The 15,722-nt window shown below is 35.6% G+C and overlaps 1 protein-coding gene across 1 annotated transcript in view; it reads right to left on the bottom strand.

The window, feature by feature from the left end:
• The window catches only part of BRWD1 (bromodomain and WD repeat domain containing 1), a 59,642-nt gene that overhangs the window by 27,315 nt on the left and 16,605 nt on the right, over window positions 1-15,722 (bottom strand). Inside the window, exons 14-28 of the mRNA XM_074144861.1 lie at window positions 15,411-15,561; window positions 14,692-14,826; window positions 13,226-13,354; window positions 11,733-11,958; window positions 11,108-11,293; window positions 10,184-10,367; window positions 9,269-9,359; window positions 8,207-8,347; window positions 5,879-5,964; window positions 4,806-5,001; window positions 3,763-3,879; window positions 3,540-3,647; window positions 3,023-3,147; window positions 2,826-2,908; window positions 2,267-2,378 (exon numbers count right to left, since the gene is read on the bottom strand). Of these exons, the coding sequence (XP_074000962.1) occupies window positions 2,267-2,378; window positions 2,826-2,908; window positions 3,023-3,147; window positions 3,540-3,647; window positions 3,763-3,879; window positions 4,806-5,001; window positions 5,879-5,964; window positions 8,207-8,347; window positions 9,269-9,359; window positions 10,184-10,367; window positions 11,108-11,293; window positions 11,733-11,958; window positions 13,226-13,354; window positions 14,692-14,826; window positions 15,411-15,561 (2,070 nt within the window). The remainder of the gene's footprint in view (window positions 1-2,266; window positions 2,379-2,825; window positions 2,909-3,022; window positions 3,148-3,539; window positions 3,648-3,762; window positions 3,880-4,805; window positions 5,002-5,878; window positions 5,965-8,206; window positions 8,348-9,268; window positions 9,360-10,183; window positions 10,368-11,107; window positions 11,294-11,732; window positions 11,959-13,225; window positions 13,355-14,691; window positions 14,827-15,410; window positions 15,562-15,722) is intronic.

Raw genomic sequence — 15,722 nt, forward strand, 5'->3', positions numbered from 1 at the left:
ACTTAACTATTAGGTATGAATATCATTTTGAGATCTCTCCAAACCCTACCACATTTGGGCAGATTTTTACATGTTTTTAACAACACGAAAAGTACCAATGAGTTATGGTATTTCAAAGATAAGAAATGCCCTACTGATCCATCTAGACCATTAATTCACGTCTTTAAAACTATTACTGGGAGATGCTATTTACAGAGGCAGTATGATCCCAGTACAAGTCCATTCTACTGATACTTGGAGCATTCATAATAATTTTATTCCTCTAGGCATGTTTATGAATACACCCCAACCTATTTCCTTTAGTATCTGTTTATTTCTATCTAACACCTTTTTGAACCTGCTAATACCGTTTCGACAGCCTCCTGTGTAAATGGATGTCCAAACTTCAGTACCCACAATGTTAAGAAAAACAAACCCGAACTCTTTTAAACAAATCCCTCTACAGATTTCAACACACACCTCTAGTTCCATCACTAGAGAATTTGGCAAATAATAGTTTTCTATTCGCCTTGCTTATTACCTTTACAACTTTTTGAACTACGAATGCATCCCTTTTACCCTTCTCTTCCATCTGAAGAGTCACTTTGTTGTTTTAGTCTTAACTCACAAAGCATCCAGTACACACTCTTAAATCACTTCAGTTGCCCTTCTCTGTACCTCTCCCCAAAGTTGTTACATCTTCCTTTAGATGCTGAGACAAAAAATGGATCAAGACATTAGCACACCACAGTGCTAGCAAGCAGTGAGCAATACTGTTTTGTCCTTGATATCCTTTCTGATGATGGCCAACGCCTTGTTGGTTTTTGTAGCTGCCACTGCACACACAGCTGATGTTTTTGAGAACTGTCAGTAACTACCTTAACATTTCTGTCTGCAGCTACATACAGGCAAGAACTTCAATCTGGAAGTTACTTACACCTTCCCACTAAGGAAAATCAACAGGATAGATGCCAGTAATTGAGACAAGGAACCAAAAATATGTAACACAATCTTGGCAGTCTCACAAATTGCCTATTAGCTATGAGTACTTCCTTTGGTTGGGATGAGTGAGTGAATGAATATCAAATATACTGTAAAAGATATGGGGAGAATCTCTGGTCATGACAGAAATAAGCATATTATGTATTCACTGATTACTCTCCTTACACTCCTCCCTTGCTGGGGGAATCCAAAGCAAGCAAGATCCCAGAACCATTCCAGACAACTTGGAAAGGGCAGGACAAGGACAATATCCTGACTGTGACCACTGAAGTCCAGAATTATCTTTGTTCACCTTTCTTCTCCTTTGTGTGAAGGACCTCTTTGTTGACATGAAAGAAGCTACACAGGAACCTCACTAATGTCAAACCATCATGGGGGGATATTAGGGAGTAATTTTTCAGAATGTGCCTTGGTAAAGAAAGTAGGGGTCCAACTATCTTGTTACCAGTTTGATTTGGATGTTCCTGGCTTTTCCTGTTTCAGCTTTTATCTACTCTAATCCCCTTGATTTGCTCAATTTGCCATGTGTTGAACCATGTGCTTCATACTATATGCCTTCAATGAGGCAGTACTATCTCCTGGCAAATAGACTGGACAAAAGGATTTGTCAGTTACAGGTAACACAAAGTTACATTATCTGCCAGTTATCTAGCTAAATATAACCCAAAGAGGAAATCGAAAGGTGAAACTGATCTATACAATAGGGAATAAGGCAGAATACCACTAGGCAGTGAAGAGACTCAAGTTCTGTTTTCACATTCAGGTGTCAGGCATGAAGAGAGATCAATGTTTGGAAACGCTCTCTACAGGAGTCTCAAGTGATAGCACGAAATCATCTTACATGTATACTTGCTCCTGTGGACCTTAATGTGAAAGACAGAAGTGTGAACTTGAAGCATAAGGATCATGATGTCAGCAACAACAGAAAAGATTCAGCATGCTCCATCCAAAACTAATAATCAATGACGAACGATAATTAACATACACTGGAAATTGCATTGCTTGCTTCGTGGAAGAGATTCAGCACTAGTCATTACAGAAAATGATTCACAAATGTGAAAGAGGTCAGTAACATCTTTTACCATATTACTATTCACTAAGAAGTTGCCACAAGTTATTACTTATTCACATTGTGCTAGATTAGCAACTTCAAATCATGAAGAAGTGATAATACAACCAGTAAAATCATTTGAACGTTTTATACATTCTCATATCAAATAAGCCAGCTATGAAAGAGGCAACCCACACTACTAACATTAGAAGTTTAAATTTTTTTTATACTTACTTAACACTGTAACACTGAAAGTGACTATCCGGATATTGAGGCTGATAAGGTTCTTGACCCAACACTGTTCCAAACCACCAAGCATCATCAATAATGGATCGGAACCTATCAGCTAGAGGAAAAAAGTTTGCTCAGATAATCTACTACGAAAAGCTAGTTAACTATGTTTCTTCTACATGCAATTAGAAAAAAACACTCTTGATCGGTGTATTTCAGTTTAAAGTTCTAAACCCACTGATATTCAACAAAAGATGAGACAACTTATTATGCCAAAGAAATATAAATGCTAAAATCTAAACAAGTTTGCTATTTAGCTATAAAATAAGAAAAGGAAGTACTAGAGTATCACTATATGTTTTGTATCTTAGATCTATGGTAATCCCTCCAAAACACTTAGTACAGCAGTTAGTAAGCTCAAATTTCTAATGGGGAAAGGGACCTTACCTACCAGAGAGGCCTCTGAAGTTACAAGCAAGTAGCATCTAGCATATTCAGCAATTAGCCAAGGAAAACGATTATTTCAAAACTGTTTAATCAAATACTTCAAGAACACACTTACAAGCTTGCCAGTTCCTTTGCCGTGCTTCATCATAGAACTGACGTAATATAAGGAAGTCAATAACATCTGGCATATCATGGTATCTAGAAATAAAAAAAAAAAAAAAAAATCCTTTCCATGTATGTGCCTTTGGGCTTTAGCAAGAAGCTTATAAAGAAATGTACTTTTACTTCTCAGAAAAATAAAGATGAACATACCTGATGGAAAATGATTTGTCTGTATGTTTTCCGGTGGCATGATCTATAAAGGCAAGCTTGAGGCAACACAATGTGGGAGGACCAACTTCGTATCTAATTCCAACAATTTTTACCAATTCCTGATCCTACAGGTAAGAACAAACAGTTTCAGCAAGTATTACCTTCCGGACTATGCACAGAACTACTAATTTAATATTATTTAACCCGGCACATTAATTGTGCCTGCATCCAAAAAGCCAAAAATACTGAAAATGTATTTGAGATTTCAATGGAAGACAGTCCGTCAGACGTGGCAATTTTAACACAGATATTTACATTTGGACTTCCCACAGGTAACTTTGAAGATACTCTGGTAATTGAAGACACTTTCCCCTGTTGTTTCCATAAGGAAACATTATGGGAAACAGCATAACCTCAAAAAAAAAAAAAAAAATCAATGTTTTGCCACCAGTGTAATACAAATCTTCATTCACAGACCTCTAGTAATGAACTCACACTATCATCAATGCAGACCTACCCTAAGGACTACTTTTCTCCATGGCTCCTTGTGTGGATTCAGTTCATAAATGTTATTTCTTCTAACTGCTTCAATGTAAGCTTCATGTCCTTGGCGGAAATATATTACCTAAAACCAAAACACCAAACAAAAGGAAACCAAACAGTAAATATTATCCTGTATTTAGTAACTATAATAATGTTATTTCACACAAGCATTTAAAGATTTTAATCAATATTCCTACCTCATCGCCCATCTGAGGAACAAAAGGGGATCTTCGAAGAGCTGTGTCTGTTATCCAAACAGGAGGATGCCAATCATAGGAAAATTCTAAGTTCACTGGTTCTGTTGTAGCATTAGCCTTCACATTTAATAGAGAGCAAAATTAGACATATTGGATGTACTGCTGACATGACATCAACATAACTCATTCCATTTTAATTTGCTTAACTTATAAAAAACTAACCTACATTTCCAAAATGTTTAGCAAAACTCCTTCACGGAATTGTAACTGTATTTGTAGTACTAATACTATGCATTCCTTTCCTATATGAAGACTTGAGTGAGCAAGATTACTATTATGCAGGTCTTAAGAGAAACAAAGTTTTAAATTTAGATGGCAGTCTCAGTGCCCAATTAAAAGTCTATCAAGTTGCAAGAAACTATTTGAAGACGAAAAATTGTGAGAGATATTGCACAGTAAATACCCATATTAAAACAGTTCCAAAAATAATATTTTAACAATACTTGGAAGAAAGTGAAAGGATAGAAAGACACCAAAATTACCCCAAGCATTAAAAAAACCTCACCATATATTTTCCCCTTTATGGTAGAAAACACCAAATAATAGGTATTGTAACTTAAAATATAGTTCTTGTAACTTAAAAAATTAAAAATTCAACCCAAGTATAAATGGTGACCATAAATACAGTGACTATATCCCCTAAGTTTTCAAAAAGACACGTTACTTAAAACTAGACCATTTAACAGGGTTTTAGTCTAATATTCTGTACAGCTTTTTAATAATCACATTTCCCCTTTGATACCAGCAACCTTGAGAACCCTTTTTAATTAAAAAGTGAAAATGACTTCACTTGGAATGCTGATTCTTACATACAAATCAGCAGATAACTTGCATTTTGAATGGTCCCAAATTAAGGGTACACTGTAATGTAGTGATACCATCATCTTGTCCAACAACAATAACAATTACTTTAACAGTGAAGAGGTCTAAAAATCTAAGAGAGAAATTCCTTAAAAAGTGAGTAGAAGAAATTAACTGGATACCTCCTCCTGCTTCTTTGGTTTGGGCTTTTTTCTCCTTTTTCTTCTTCTTCTCTTTGGAGGAGATGATTTCTCTGCTGATACTTCATCTTCTGAAGTACTGCAATATCTGATAGCTTTGCGTCGAGAAGTCCGTACTGGAGGTTGTAGGTTAATCCCTGCATCAGCAATCCAGTCAGAGTACCTACTTGAAGAATCACTATCCGTAGTGGATGGGGTCAGGGAAAATACAAACAGAGAACCAAGTTGTCAATATGCCAGAATGCTAAAGTCTCTGCAGATATAGGTTGCTGTTGAAAGCACTATCAAAAGAACTAAAATTACTTTGACCTGTTGTAACAATTACTTCACTTGATGTTTAACATAATTTTTGGGAACACACTAATTCAAAGCATGTTTTTTTTAAAAATTAGAATTCATTAAGTCTGGTGCATTCTAAAAAAATCAGTAATTTTATTCAAGAAAGTTGTGCAATGAAATTCCGGACTAGTTAAGAGCTCTCCCTAAGACGACACTAGCGAAACACTACTTAAATTCTTTAAAAACAGTTATGCAAATCTCACCGGTACACATTCGCTTTTTTTCTCTCTCTCAGTATTTTTTAGTTCTACTACCACAGAGTTCTAGAAAGAATATCTAAAAAAGCCATAGTAAAGTTATTAAAATCTAGAACTTCAGTTCTCAATAAAATTGCAACCTTATCAAAATTAAGATTTTTTTTCCAACCATTTTTCCAAGAGCAAGCAACTGACTGTTGCTTCATTATTAAAAAACAAAACAAAAAACCCTACTCCTCAAAAATCAAAAGAACAAAGCACCCTATAAAAAACAAGAGTTCCAGACTATCTTCCTTCTCCTTGCCAACTAGTAAAAAAAGCCAAATTATTTGAAACTACATTAAAAGACAGCAACGCTTTGGTGAAGTGGAATACTGAATAACAATACAGTGTGTCAGTACAGTACCCTACAAAGCATTATTACATACAAAGCACACCAGAACTTCCATACTTTTAACTTGCCAAAATTCAAGTAAAACTCGTTACACTAGAAGCTGGGATTTGTTGGTTCTCTTTTACCTAGAACTATTACTGTTGCTTTTCTTATCACTTCTCCATTCTTCCTCTTCATCAGATGAGCCAGAACCCTCACTTTCTTCAGCTTCCTGAGTTTAAAAATATACAGAGTCAATCTAAAACCTTCTCACAGCACATGTTCTAAGGGTTTAAAATAAAGAACACATTCTCCATGTCTACATGTTATCAAGTTAGGAAGAAATTTGGTAAAAAGAGTTGTTAAAATGGAAATTAAAGTAGTTCTTTTCTGTAGCTGATTTCAACTTACCCTATTAACCTCAGGAGTGCACTATTAATCAATTTCTGTATATTCACTCACATTTCATTAGCAACATGTGGATCCACCTGCTGTAGCCACTCTTGACAAAGCAACACTTCTGTCCCCCCTACCGTATGACAGTTCTATTTTTTTTATAGTCTAAGGATAAGGTCACATTGTTTATCAGAACAAAGTGGTGGGCGATTTAGAGTCCTTCAAATTCCAGATTCATGATGCTGTGATTAGGTCATGTAAAAGTACACAATAAAATCTAGCACATTAAAATGTAAAGGAAGAATTGAAAGATTGCAAAAGAAACAAATCAAAGAAAACTATCACATCTCCCATCCACACACAACACGGGTATATTCTGTTACAGGAGTAGCACTTCTATGATTTTTTTTTTTCATAAGTTATGCAAGTTAAAATCAGGTGATTTTTCTGATTTTAGTATCAGCTGATTGACAAAGTACTAATTGAGTGTATTTATGCATATATTTAAATGCAAAACTAAACAGTGAAGATCTTTATGGTCTCTTCCAACTCTAAAAATTCAGTGAAAAATTCAGTTAAGATGCTCTAACATGCTCTGGGCAATCCTGCTTCAGCAGGGGAGTTGGACTAGATGATCTTTACGGTCCCTTCCAACTCTAAAAATTCAGTGAAAAATTCAGTGAAAGATACATCAAAATATATTACAACTCAAGTAATTTCTTGATTGTTGTTCAAAAATCTATTTGCATTAATTTCATGCTTTAAATGTGTTTTACATAACTGAAATGACTATAATGACTTGCTTGTCTCAAGTTATATGTTGTCAAGCAAAAAGAAGAGTAAGAAAAGATTTCACTTGCAACTTCAAGTTCAAGACTGTTGGAATTAATCCAACTGATTATTTCTTTGACATTTTCAGAGTAACAAAGTTAACAGTCTTCCCTCTAAGATCTGTTCATACAGTGAATATTGTTCATCCTGTACACTAAGCCAGTTCTTCTCTTTTATCCTACGTTTAAAACAAATAAACAAAATTTACATCAAAGCTCAGCTTCTTATAGTATTGCTAGTTGTAGTTTTATTAGATCTAACATCACTTCTTCAAAAATATTTAAGGATATGTACCATTTACAGGACAGTGTACATACTCTCCTATTTGCATTTTTTGCTTTGGATTTGACAGGTGCCAGAAGTCTCCTGTTAACTCCCCTTCCACCCTATTCCCAAAACAAGGAAAACTTGAACTTTTTATTAAATTTAAGTGATCTATTGTTTGTAAACACGTAGGATTTTTTTGTTAAGAGGCTAGGAGAAGAAAGTCCATTTCTAAAGTATGTAATTCTTCATCTTACTTACAAAATGATCTTATCTCCTCAATGTTCCCCGTTTTGTTCACCATTCTTCCTTAACAAAGTAAGTGACTAGTCCAATAAGGCCGACCTTCTCTACTACTTCCACTAAGGAAGGAGTAGAGACACTTCACCTTTCCCAGTTTGAGACTATTTCCTTGTGTGCAAGGCAAGACAACTGTAGTCCAAGAAGTCCTACCACTGATTTACAGCATCTGATAACACAACAGTCAAAAGCTCCTGCTACCCACAGCAAAGTCCTGTTTCACCCCAAGCCAGGACTCAGCCAGGATAAAGAGACTGTGGAAGAATCACATTATCAGGCCGTAACAACGCATTATCAAGAACCTCCGAAACTTCCAGTTTTAGGTGCATGCACAAATTTGGAAGGTTTTCACAGGGAAATAGCAAAACGCATCCAAAATCCAAACTTCACGTTAAGCCAATCTTGTCATTGTACATCAGTTTTTTGCCTTGGGCTGTGGATTTGCTTTAAAAGACTCTCAGCAAAAATAGTTCACCCGTTTTATAAAAAGACTGCCATCATTAAAGTAACTAGGTTTCAGAAGTGCTAACAACAACGACACTTCCAGATATACTTTCCCTGGTAAAAGAGGGGTTTGGTTTTTTGTTTGCTTGCTTGTTTTAGGAGACAAAAGGCACACTTACACTAAACTTCACTTACTGAGGAACTCAAGTTCAAAATAGAGAACTCGGAAAAGAACTTACCTGCTCTATCAAGCCAAAACAGTTATCTCTTTCTTCATCAGAAGACTCCAGCTGTTCAATGTTATGCCGTGTTCGGTAATTGCGGTATTTCCGTCTATGCAGTCTACGCTTAGATTGTATTAATGAAGACTCAGAGTCACTCTAATTTACATAAGAAGTGAAGAAAAAAAAAAGTTAATGTAAAAGTATGTGGCAAACTTTTATGGGGGTGAAAGGGTGGCTAAAAGCACTGCTGAAGGCAAAAACTGAAAGGACCTCATCACATCAGTCTGATCACATCAAAACTCCTTTTCACAAGAAATAATTTTCCTGTAAGCCAATAGTTTTAAATTTGCTGATCCATTTAGTAGTTGTTCTAAGAAATCGCTCTTAATAAACTACTGTAAGCAATACGTCCATTCACATTACCTGATAAATATATTTACAGAATCAAGACATTAACTGCCTACAATGTGCAATTCTGAGAGGACCAGAAATCCACAACTCCCTCCAGTTAAGGGGATCATCCAATAGAATTCTTGCATCAAATTGTTTTGTACTGCAAGACACAGTGAACCAGGCAACTATCTCACAAAAGCAGACCAAGAACTAGTTTTTCCTTCTTAATGATCTATTGAAAAAATAGGTAATGAAAAAAAAAAATCATTCAAAACAAGGAAAGTCTGAAAAAGTTGCCCCATACACAAAACATTGCCATCTAAGGTAAAATGACAAGGAAAAAGCGATATAGCCTATAACTCTTCAAATATAGAACCTTGAACATTCTCATTTGCACCTCAATGCTTTAGCCTAGACCTGCAACAACTGCCTTTGAAACTTCAACTTCAATAAAACTAGAATGGCCTGAAATCAAGCCTGCCTTTAAAAATTACTACGAAATACCTTCGGTGGAAGGAGGCAAGACAAAGAAAAAAAATTCTAGGTATTTGTAAAAATAAATCAAAACTTGTCCATTGCAACAAGTGGAAGCTGAATCAGCAGAAACCTTTGAGGGTCATCCATTCGGAAACATCTGCTATCATTTTTTTAAACCATGTCTTATTCCTGGAAGCTGCTGCATACCTTTTCCAATGACTCAAATGACTTTTTCTTCTCTGTTGCATAAAGATCTCTCTCTTCTTCCCCTTTGGCAATTCGATATTCTTCCTGCTTCCTACAAGAAAGTAATGAACATCTAATTCTACATCTGTTTTGACAATGCTGAAAAGTTATAAGGTCCATTCTCTTTAAAGTATCTAAAAAACCCTAATTCCATTACATTATTAATTTCAGACATCATTATTACTCAAACATCTATAACATATGTCCTCTCATTTCCAGATAGAGTAAAGAAGATGGATATTAAGGAAGTCTTCCCTGCAAATATCAGAATATAATAAACTTTTTCAGTCCCATTTTTAATCCACATTTTTCCCTTTTTTTCCTACCTCCCAACACTGGGAAAGCTTTTTGAAAATTTCAGAGATGTGGCAGCACATATAGCTGCACCACTAAAAAGAAATATTTAACTACCAATATTAAGCCTCCTTTTCACGGATGCATACTGATAGAACTTTTGAAAGCAGCTAACTGTTTTAGCATTTCAAGAGCCCAGTTCAGCTTCTGGTCATAGCACATCATCCCCCCAAAGTCTCATAAAAGCACAACCTCTTTGATCTCTTTCATGTAAATCAATTTAATCTATATCCCTTCATTTTGGAAAATTAAAAAGATCTAGGTAATCCAGCTGTCCTTTAAGTTGACTTAGAATATTGAAGTATGTGAGAATTATTCTCTATGAAACTAGAGCAACCTCCACTTACTTTTATTGAATGAACTTTACCATTGACAGTTTTTAAGCACAACTGACCGTAATACTGAATTATTTCAGTTTCTACCACATATCTACTTTAGCTTAGGTCTAATAGCACTAGATTTAGAAAAAACATGATGAGTTCTCTCTAGTCATATCTGCAGCCCAGTAACCTGTCTACAGACCTGAGTAAGCTTGGTGGTATTTCTGGTACAACAACTCTTCGTCTCCAAGCCTGCAGGTCTCGCTCAGTGGCCATCTGACTTCGTGGAGCATTCTGATGCATCTGACGCACACCTTCAACTTGCCCACTACGTCGCAGACCAATATTAGGAGGAGACTGGATGTCGAAACTTGGTCTTCTAAAAGCTAAAATATAGAAACAAAAACATTTTTTCCAGACTACATAGAATTGGAGCCCTGTTTCTTTCTACTACAAGATAAAAAATTAATACCTGACACATTTTTATCTTCACAATTGTAAGTACAGGACTAAATGACTAGTTATCACCTTCAGGAAATTATGTGTCTTGTAGAAAATACCGTGAGATTACACATATACTTTTAAAATGGTTATTTCTACTACTATTTTAATACAGTGAAAGGATGTATAATGTGACAGAGGTGTTCTTCTGAAACGATTTCAGGCAGCTCTAAGGCTAATGAGTTCTCAAAAGCACTTTTATGTAGCTGAGCTTATGTAATTAAAACTACAAGGACACAGATCAGAAGAGTGGTTTTAATCTGTAGAGAAGGAAGAGGGGAACCCAGTTTGCATAATGGTAAAATACTAATTTTGCAAACTTTAGAAGAGAATAAATGCAGCTCCTGTAACTGTTGAGTAGTCTACAAATATTATTAAATATGCAGCACTCTGCAAGAAATACAAGTAACGCTCTTTAAAAGGAAAAGCTAAAGGCTTTGTTTTGTAACTTAATCATAGGAGTGGCAATGTTTTAGTAATAAAAAGATCTTAACAAGATATCCCTATGTTAAGGGAATCTAAGCCCCCCAAATAACACTAAAGTTAAAACCTGTCTGAAGTATTTCATACAGTGTAATAAAAACAGTCAGAACAATTACTTAAGAATTTATCAGCAAGTACTAACCTCTTCTAGGTGTTCCTTCCCCATTTTGTAGACCACTTGAAGCAGATTCTTGATCGGCTCCAGTTCTTTGATCTTGTTCTAGCTGCAATTGTCTAATCATGCCATCGAGAATGCTGGGCTCCAAGCCTTGGTCATCCTGATCAACTGTCTGTTGACCTATAACTTGTTCAACCACTTCCCCGTCACCTTGCAAGTTTAATACAAATAAAACGAATGGATTTAGTTAACTAACTGACTATAGCAAATGATCTCATTGTTCACATCAGTGAGACATGTTCTACAACTAGACACAATGAAAACCATGCTTGAAATTATTCCAATTGCTTAATCCAAATAAAACATTTATGGAGTCTACAACTCCAACACAGTTTGTGCATGTCAGTGCCTGCAGAAAAGAACCAAGACATCCACTTGAACAACCAATTTTTATTTTTTGGCTTGTTTAAAAATCATATTCACTGTGGGACCTTTCAGCATCTTTAGTAAACATAAACACACAATGGCTAGCATGTGAGAAAACAATGGCATTTTTAAACCACCTATATCATGTCTACTCTGCTCCCATTCAAAATGACTACAGTAACTCTAACTTCTGGATGTAGGTCTTTTGTGAAATTGTTCTTACTTGTTGCTACATATCCAAGTTGAGGAATCAAATGTTCATCAGCACAATTCTCTCTTCCTGGCACCAATCTTTGATATTTTGTTGGATGAGGGTTTCCATCCACATCTACTAAGAAGGGAGGGGGCATGAGATGAGGTGCCTGTTGAGTCTGCTCATCTAGGACATAATTGTTAGAGTCTCGAATAAGTGGCCTATAGTCAGTATGGAAGAACATCTGATCAGGAATCTAGAAAGAAATAAAGTTTTTATGTTATCAATTTGAAAAAAAAAAAAGCTAAATAACAGAGAAGAACAAGTGACACTAAAATATCTAAAATCTCCTGAAAGGTAAAAGAAAGGGCAAGTTGCCAGTAACTTTTAAAAAGAGAGTTATATATAGCTACAATTAACCTACATGGGTGTTGCAGCACTCCTGTTTTTTGATAGTGGTTTTGCAGGCAACAAAATGCTTTTAGAAAACAATAACTGAAGTAACTTAAAGCAGAAGCACTGCTTACATTTAAAAATATTTTACATATAATTTATTTTTTTTCCCTACACAATTAAGAAACACTTCCTTGGCTTCCATGCAAGGAAATAATTGTCTTAAGTTCAACATAAGCTCTCAAAATAAAGTTCTTTCTTAGTCATGCAATATCCACCAGGAATTTCTTCTGCAACAAAAACAGCCTATTAAATCCATGCAGCTGAAGGAAAACAGTTACACAAGTATTAGATCACAGTCAGAATTTTGCTCCTAGCAATGACGAGCAAGATGAAGAAAATAAGTTTCAATTTCAGCTAAGAATGTAGAGCAAGAAAAAAATAGTTCTATAAAATGACAAACATGGAATTACCATTGCAACTTTAAAAAAACTGAGGGGGAAGCAAAGAAAAGCATAGGCTAGAACTGCACTTTTGAGAGCTATTTTGAAAAAACGGAAACACATGTATTTAGCAAAACAAAAAGGGAACAGGCTGATAAATGTTTTGCTTTTTTGAATCTATCGCATGCACATTTTTCTAACGCTTCAAAAGCCAGTATTGGATAAATATTTACTTTTACTTATTAAAATAAGCTTGAATAAGGAAAGGCCTAAAGAACTGTAAGTTATAACTGAAATAAACCAGCAAATTATTCCTAACACACAAACAAGTCAGCTTTTTTGTTAATTAGGCAGCAGTGCAATAAACTATTTTCAGAAATAGAAGTCGTTTCTTTCAAGAAAGAGACTGAACAATTAACATGCAAATTAGCTAGCTGGAAGAAGAAAATGCATTCCAGAAAAGTTTCTGAAAGCTACTCTGAAGGGAATGTTAAGACACTGGTTGTTTCTGCTGTGTCAGGACCATACGCACAAGAGAACTCTCAGCCATCAAGGAACCCATTATATTTAGATCCTGTACCCATACAAAACTCTTTTTTACATATGATGTTTTAGAGGAATGAACGTAACTAATCTAATTTCAGTTAGAAGCTTGAATAAACAGTTTTAATAAAAAGCTGAACTTACCTTTTCATAAGGTCTGCTACAGCCAAAACCAAATATCAGTAGATGCCCATGAGAATCTGTACATGCAAAATGCTGCCCATCTGGTGAAAATTTACAGTCAAAAACAGCACCATGTCCTTGGCCTTCGATCTAGATTGAAAGAAAGAAACTCAAGACTATTTGACCAATTTTTTTGAGCAAACAATAATGAAGCATCAAAAATTAATTACTGTCTCAAAAGCACTCACGCAACTCTTAAAATAACTCCATCAAAGCACAAATAATCTCATTACTTCAGTTTATTTATTTTCCCCGATATGTAAATTTACATCCCGAATCACACAGTTTTAAAAGATGCATTAAAGGCTATGGAAACTTACTGTTAAAAAAAAAAAAGTTTTTTGAGGCTTTTTAGCTGTTAGTATATTGCTTCAAAGTAAATTGCAGCTAACAGATACTGATTTTGTTAAACCACTTTCAAGAAAAGCACACGGAATCTTAAAGCTAAAGAAAAAAACAAACATCACTTCGCTATTGACTGTAAACAGAAAAAAAATATTAAAAAATTAACATGAACACTGGATCATAACTTAAGCCTCAGAGAAAATAACCTAAAGTGTTGATCATGAGCAATCAAATGGAGTGGGAATGTCATGGGAGCTCTCAAGAAGAACTGTGCCAATCCAATAATGCTTAGGGTAATAATACTATCATTTTTAAGACAGTTGAGAGTACAAGTATTTGTCCATAAGACTCTTGAAATAATGGTCCTTTCAGTCTTTTAGATGGCACCTCATCTCAAGGAAAACTATGAATGAGCTGCAAGATGATCTTTAGGAACAAAGAGTGGAAAAGCGCTGTTGTCAACTATTTACAACACCTCACAGACCAAGAAGTCCTAATCAGCTGGTGAAGTTTGAAGAGCTCAGATATTGACAATAATGAAAGTAAAGTCCTGCTCTGCTCCCCCGCATCTCACACCCAACCCCAACCGCACATTCTTACAACTCAGCTTCTTTGTCTCGGAACTTACCAAGACATCCCTAACCAAATTCAACTCAGAAGCCCTACAGGAAAGTAGCAGTAAAAGGAAGTGGGGAATACTTTTGCAGCAAATTAGTGAACTGATTCAGCTTAGTAAAAGGTCCAGTGAGAGGCATCTGATTCAAAGTGGAGAATGGAAGCGGGCAGCTGAGAGCAGACAAGAGAGGCAATCCCAGTCCTCCCTTTCTGCAACATCAAACTGTTAAAACTGGCTCCTGGTCACTTTGCACCCACAGTTACAATAACCAAGAAATTCAGAAGTAAAAGCTCCAGAGAAACTCATAAATTTTGATAGTTTGGGGTTTTATGGTGGGTTTTGGTTGCTTGGGTTTTTTTCACCCAAAAGAGTGTGTGGGCTGGGGACAATTTCTTAAACTAGTATATGAAGACACTGCTGTGTTCTGAGAAAAAAAAAACAAACAGGAGTTTAGAAATGGTCTTACCATGTTAAAATAATGCTTTGTTTTTGTGCCTTTGGTAATGTCCCAGATAAAGATGTTGCCATCATGACCCGCAGACAACATTATCCTGGAATCAAAAGGATGGGTCTCCAAGACAAATACTTCATCCGCGTGCCCCTAGAATTTAAAATTGGACATCACATGCAAATTAGAGAAGATAAATCCACATCAATAGGATACTTACAATAGAGACTCAAGTACTGTACTGTCCTCTCCTCACACTTCTGGAAAATTAGATCCCTACAAACTGCCTCCAAAAATATATGGACTTTTACAGATTCCACAGTATATCTTCTAAACTGCTACCCGTGGCACTCAAGTGGCGCAGAACCCCAGGCAGCCAAAAAGACTTCATTATTCTAAATTTAATACATTTCTAGATTCAAGCAAAAACTCTAGAAATATGAAGCTTTTGTCAAGTGACAGTGAACTATTCAATGGACAAGTATGTTACTGCACAAAAATTTTTATTTATTCCACAGGGGAGACAAACTCCACACAGCAACTAGGGAAAGGATTGTTCAAACGCAGGAGGAAGCAGCTAGTTTTTGTTGAAAAAAAAATCCAGGAAACACTACACTTGCTTTATCATTTATACAGAGTTTTCAAGACAAATCAGATCTGATTAGGAACTCAACATGTACTTACCACTGCAATTCTAAGAAGACCATCTACTTCAAAAAGCAAGTAAAATTACATACCACCAAGTCATGAAGCAATTGTCCTGTACAGGAATTCCACACTTTGAGCAGATGATTATTCACAGCCGTAACGACATAGCTATCATTTTGGTTCCAAGCTATCATGGTTACTTTAGGCTTCATAAATTTGTCTTCTTCTGAACACATTTCACTGTTTTGAAGAGTTGAACAGGCATGAGATTTTTAATTAGCCCATTTCAATCTCAAAATACTGAAAAATAACCTCCTGTCGCATGTTAATAATGAGACAAGGGAAGGGAAGTTAAGGATTAAATTTGTTTTGAAACTTTTGTCCATAAACTTCATTCTTTT

Source organism: Numenius arquata, chromosome 1 (genome assembly GCF_964106895.1).
Source record: "Numenius arquata chromosome 1, bNumArq3.hap1.1, whole genome shotgun sequence".
NCBI lineage: Eukaryota > Metazoa > Chordata > Aves > Charadriiformes > Scolopacidae > Numenius > Numenius arquata.